Raw genomic sequence first — 5,815 nt, forward strand, 5'->3', positions numbered from 1 at the left:
GAATTTATCTTCGTCTTCTGTCTTATTATCTGCATCTTTGTTACACGATTTATTCAAGCTGGATCGGTTACTAGTTAGCTTTCGATCTGTTTTGGATTTATTTAAGGATTTATCAACGAAATTGTCTTCGTCTTCTGTACATCTAGAAGAATCCTGATCTATTTTAGAAAGCCTCCTTTTAGTTTTTGATTTTCGTTTTTTAAGTCGACTTTCCTTTTCTTCGCTGTCAATATTTGTCGAAAGCTCTTCATCTACAGTGGCCAATTTTTCAGTATCATAATTTGCTTGTAACGCGTCTAATCTTTCGCGTCGACTCATTAATAACACGGTGTCATCGGAATCATATTCGAAAGATTCTGCATCTTTTGCCGCCTCTATAGTTTTAGCCGCCAACCATGCTTGTTTGTCCACTAAAATGAGATCACATTCATTTTCCACTTCTGCTACTGACTGGGAGATGGATTGCACCGAGTCAGTTTTAACATCGTTGTTCTCTTTCCATTTGTCAGCGGGGATATCTTGGAATAAATCAATGCCAGCAATATCATTAGTGATTTCCATATTTTCTTGATTTTTTTTACTTGTTTCCATTTGCGAACTTTCCTTTTCTTCCTCCAAAATATCTGATGCATCTGTACTCTTCCGTTTTAAATTTTGTTTCATAATCTTTTCCGACAAAACATCTTTTGCATCTGTTTTCACGGGTGATATATCCATTGTAGATTTCTCAGACTCTTTTATTACGTCAGAAGATTGATTATCTTGAATTACTGCAACATTCGAGTTATCACGTGCGGATTTATTTATCTCCAGGATAGTATTGGAAGATTCGGGCGCTGGTTCTGTTACATATGTAGATAAACTTTCTCGTTCCTGATCGTGTTCCGAATTAAAAGTGTCGATTACTTTATTTTGAGTTAAACCTGATTGTTTATCCATTACGGTAGCCAAGTCATTAGTAGTTTCATTAACTGATGATGAAATTTGTAAAAGATCAGACTTAGAGTGTGCCGCACTTGAAACTTCATTTTCATCTCGATGTGGACTTTGTTCCTCTAACGTTAATCTTATTTCGTTATCGTCTGTACTTAAAATAAAAGAGAAGCTTTCTCTACTATCACTTATTCGTGTTGACTTAGCCGGACTCGCGGATGAAGGTGATATTTTCTCTGCTTCATTAGATTCAGTTTTGTTAGAATTTTCGTTATCTATAACAGTACATTCTTTTTTAATGATTTTATCTGGTTTATTGATTACCTTCGTTGCATTCTCATTGAAACTAATTGTATTTTCAATAGATGTTTCATTCGTATTAATAATTTTGTCAACTAATTCTATACTGTCGTCTAGCAAAACTGTTTTATCTGTAGCACTTGAATTCGAAGATTCTATAGAAATATCCATTTTTTCGCAGGAGTTATCGGCAGTTTCTTCTGACAGATCGCTGTGTTTAATTGCAATTTCTGTTGATTCTTTTGAGCGATGACACTTATTCAGGTTTTCTTTTTTCGTAGATTTACTTTCCTTCTCACTTAATTTTTTAACAAAAGGAGAAGTGAGAGATTTGATAGAAGATAATGCTATCTTGGATTGCATGCACTTTTCTACTGACTCATCATTAATAATGTTCAATATTTGATTTTCCTTGTTACTCTTTCCTTGCTCCTCGATAGAAGTATTCGATAAGTTTTCGGGCATACCAGCATCCGACTCTTTAGTCGATTCACATAAGTAGACTAATGATTTTTCTATATCTGACAGACTCTCTTTGACAATTTTGTTTTCTGCGGAATCTCGACGATTTAAAAAACTGGACGAGTTGGAAGAGCATTCTTCAACTGTATTATTATTAGATGATGGAGTTTTTTCAAATCTGTGTTGTCCCTTATCTATAACAAACATAAACATATATGAATTATAATTTGTTCCGTGTTATTTAAAATATTCTAAATTTAAGTTTTAGTTACTATAAAAGATAGTCAATATATAATTTATTAAGCAATATCAAGTGTAATAGATGTATTTTTTGAAAAGTAAATATGTAATGTCAATATCGAGAGATTTAAGACAAAGTTTTAGATTTTATTTACCAAGAGTATTTTCTATAATTTTGTCTGTTACTTTGCCCATGTCTTCAGCTTGTGATTCAGCTTTTTTCTCTGACTGTTGAAGTGTTTCTGATTTTGACGAATCAATTGAAGCATCCACTTTTTCTAACAAATAAAAAATCATAAAATATAAAACTACAAACAGAATAAGGATTTTTTTACTTTAGTTTACTCATTTGTTTTTTTTTAAATCAAAATATAAAACTACAAATAGGATACGATTATTTTATTTACTTTGGTATTTTACTATTTTGTTAATTTTACTACAGTTTGTTTTACTCACCATGGTTATAATCGTCTTCAACTTCATTCTTATCTATAGATTGACGATTTATATTCATTTTTTGTGAAATCTGTAATGCTTTATCTGGCGAAGAATCTGAATTTCCTGAATGTATTTAAAACAAAATAGATTTTTTGTACATTACATGAAAATCATGTTAATTCTAATATATCTATATCAAATATTAAGTATTAAGATCTTAAACTGATGACCAAACTCTGATAAGATCGTTTTATCAATTGAACGCAACTTGTACACGTATAATTTTTAATATATACTTGCTATTACATTAATAGCACATGCACATAAACACATGTAAATTTTCAAGTATTTTTATTTTTTCTTTTGTACTAAAGCTCCTGGGTTTATTTTAAAAGTATTGTTCTTATAAACCCTAGCCCGGACTAAGATTTTATATATACAAAGCATAAAACTTTTATGTAAAGCAAATATTGTTACAAGTCGACATCAGAATGTGTAATTTTTATTTTTGTTGTTTTTTATATAAAATTGTTTAGTTCGGACTAGACTGTCTATTTTAGCTGTTGTCTGTATTTTAATTTTAAAAAAGGATTTCCAAATCTGTAAAAGTAATACATATGAAAACTTGCAAAAATTATTGAGTTTGATAAAACAGATGATTTTAAGATCTTAAATTGGTGTATATACATAGTAATATATGACTGATATATCTTAAATAAATACATATAAAAACTCTCAATAATAGATGATAGTTTTAAGAAATTACCTGAACTCGTGATTTCATCAGCTTCAATTATTGTAGTGTTTAACCGTACATAAGGTATACGATCCTCCAATTCAATTTGCCGTTTGATCAGAGAACTCGACGGCAACATTGATGCTCGTCTGCGTGTTTTATTTGGAGAATCAGATTGTCTCTTACTTCGATCGGACAAAGATTCCGGTTCAATAGAGCTGGCTCTTGTTTTACGTGTGGTTTTAGCAGGCGACTGTGTCTCAGAGGTAGCACGTACAAGGCGCTTACTAATTTTATTAGAATAATGATTACAAACGTGCATTATTAATAAATATTTGAGTATATTAACGCATTAGCCATACCTAGCGGCTCGAGTGTTAATTTTGGTCGGTGTATCAGCACCAACCAAAAGACTTCCAGCACCCAAGCTTTGCCTTGTAACTCGTTTCCCAGGTGTTGGCGGGACTTCAACATCTATCTCACTGATTTCTGAAGAAATGGAATATTTTCTAGTACGTGATTTTTTCATTGTGTCCAAGACGGTGGTATCCATAGTTGCTGTTTGTGTTCTAGTACTTCGGTTCGTTTGATTACTGCTGATACTACTATCACTTTCAGAACCTGGCGAATTTTTATTCTGCTTTATTCTGCTGCTGCGACGTAACGGAGAATTCATAGCAGACTGTACAAGCATTCGAGTCTGCCTACGACCAGTAGCTACAACACACAAAATAACAAAAGACTAAGACTAATCAAACTGAGTCAGACATTAGAAAGGCTATGTTCGAGGGGCGTACTACCAGCGCTATTAGGCCTGTTCTTTATAGTTGAACTGGCTGCACTAGTTCAGAGTTTATCTTTCTTTTTTCCAATGTAGAAAGAGAAAGATAAACTCTAAACTAGTGCAGCAGTTCAACTACAAAGCAGAAAAAAAAACATCCTATCCTTGTTTTACCTTTAATAAGTAATAAGAATAACAATAAGATAGAATGACACAACAGTGCTAATAGTGCTTCCTGAATGTAGCTAAAGTGAAAGCATTTAAGCTCACAAGGCTGAAACAAAGAAAATAATACTCATTCTTGAATTTTAGTAACACTTGATATATTTACACATTTACATAAATAAGAGAATAATGTACTACGCTTTGGTTTTTTCATTATATAATACACATATATATATATATATTTATTCTGGTTGGGGTAATTTTTTCCGATATATTTTTTGATAAGCTTTATTAGATGTAAGTTAGCATCACTATTATTTTTATATAATTTATAATAATAATAAAGTATTAATACTCAAAAAATAAATATTGACTGCTGTCCTTGGTTGACACCACAAATGCTTTGAAGCATTTGATCGATCAATTATAACAAAGAATTTTATGAACTGACCAATAAAAAAAATGCTTGGAAGCATTTGTAGTATTAAGTGGACTATAGCCATATTTTAAATTATTAAACATAAGATCAGATAAGTTCTGTCCTATCCTTATTTATGTTCGTGTTACATACTTTATCAAACTAGGCTTACTGTGGTATTCATATATTTATTTATATTTATACATTTAAATACATAATTAAAAGAAACAGAAACAATATTTGCAGTTCTTCATTTCATTGTTTTCTTTATATATTTATAACATATTTTTCTATACAAATGATAGCGCAAAATCATTATGATCGCAAACATACAAAAACCGTAAAATGGATTTTTCAACAGAATATTGCGACTTAAAATGAATTTCAAAAGAATTGGAAAGAAAGCTCCTTGAGATACATTTTAAATTAATAAACATATGCATAAGTCACAGATTGAAATCGTTAGCAGGAGAAAACCGGAAACGGTTCCCAAATCGGCGAGAACATTCTAGCAAGAGTAGCAACAATCCCGGGAAAGAAGCAGAGATCGAAGGAGAAAAAAACGAAAGGAAAGTTGCAGCACATTCGTATTACAGCGCAATCGATGATAACGAAAAATCACAAATGCAAAATTTTCGGCGCCCAAAGAATTGGTCGTAATCGTAACCGAGCGGCGCTTTTTGCGTCTCGTGCATGCAGATCGAAAAAAAATCCAAAATGACCAAGATACGAACCTGCCTTCGGCTCGTCGTCGTCCGAATCCTTCACGGAACGCGGCATCCTTGCGATCCTTTAAATCATATATCGGATAACGGAAAATGCCCTTAATAAAATGATCTTAAACGCGGGAAAAAGGTTACCAAACCACGTGTTGTCGCTCCCCTCGCTTCAATACGAATTTGAACTTTAACAGACCAACAACCATCCGAAGTCCGAACTGCAACGAACAGCGCCGACCGTAAACGTTATAAAGAGAGGAACATGAAGCATAAAATCTGGTCGGTATTCATAAAGGTGCCTTTTCATACAGCACGCAGCAGCAGCAAAATGTTACGTGATTCAAACTTTTCAAAACCGCTTTCGCATTTGTTGTGCATGAAGAGGAATTTGCAGTAACATATTAAAATATTTAACCTTAATATAAATATATAAGTATAAATATAAATAGCGATATAATCACAAAATCCGTTCCAAGCAGGTTGACACCACGTGTCTTATGCGAGACAAAACAAAAAATAAGAAATACGTAAATTAATTGTGTTTAAAATCAATTAATTTGTTCTTCAGATAAATCCTCTAAAAGAGTTTAGGTCTGCACACAATTAAAATTGAGTTTGATAAT

The 5,815-nt window shown here is 32.3% G+C and overlaps 1 protein-coding gene across 1 annotated transcript; it reads right to left on the reverse strand.

Moving 5' to 3' along the window:
- Window positions 1–3: 3 nt before the first annotated feature.
- On the reverse strand, window positions 4–5,436 carry LOC105459713 (centriolin-like; the record flags this gene model as incomplete). The annotated part of the gene is made up of 7 exons (XM_011705954.1): window positions 5,334–5,436; window positions 5,208–5,263; window positions 3,472–3,826; window positions 3,140–3,396; window positions 2,392–2,496; window positions 2,091–2,213; window positions 4–1,889 (listed from the first exon to the last, which is right to left on the reverse strand). Coding segments are annotated over exons 1-7 (2,847 nt in total), but the record flags the coding sequence as incomplete, so codon positions are not given.
- Between the last annotated feature and the right edge of the window lie 379 nt (window positions 5,437–5,815).

The sequence above is a fragment of the Wasmannia auropunctata genome, unplaced genomic scaffold (assembly GCF_000956235.1).
Source record: "Wasmannia auropunctata unplaced genomic scaffold, wasmannia.A_1.0 LD334168.1, whole genome shotgun sequence".
In the NCBI taxonomy this organism is placed as follows: Eukaryota; Metazoa; Arthropoda; class Insecta; order Hymenoptera; family Formicidae; genus Wasmannia; species Wasmannia auropunctata.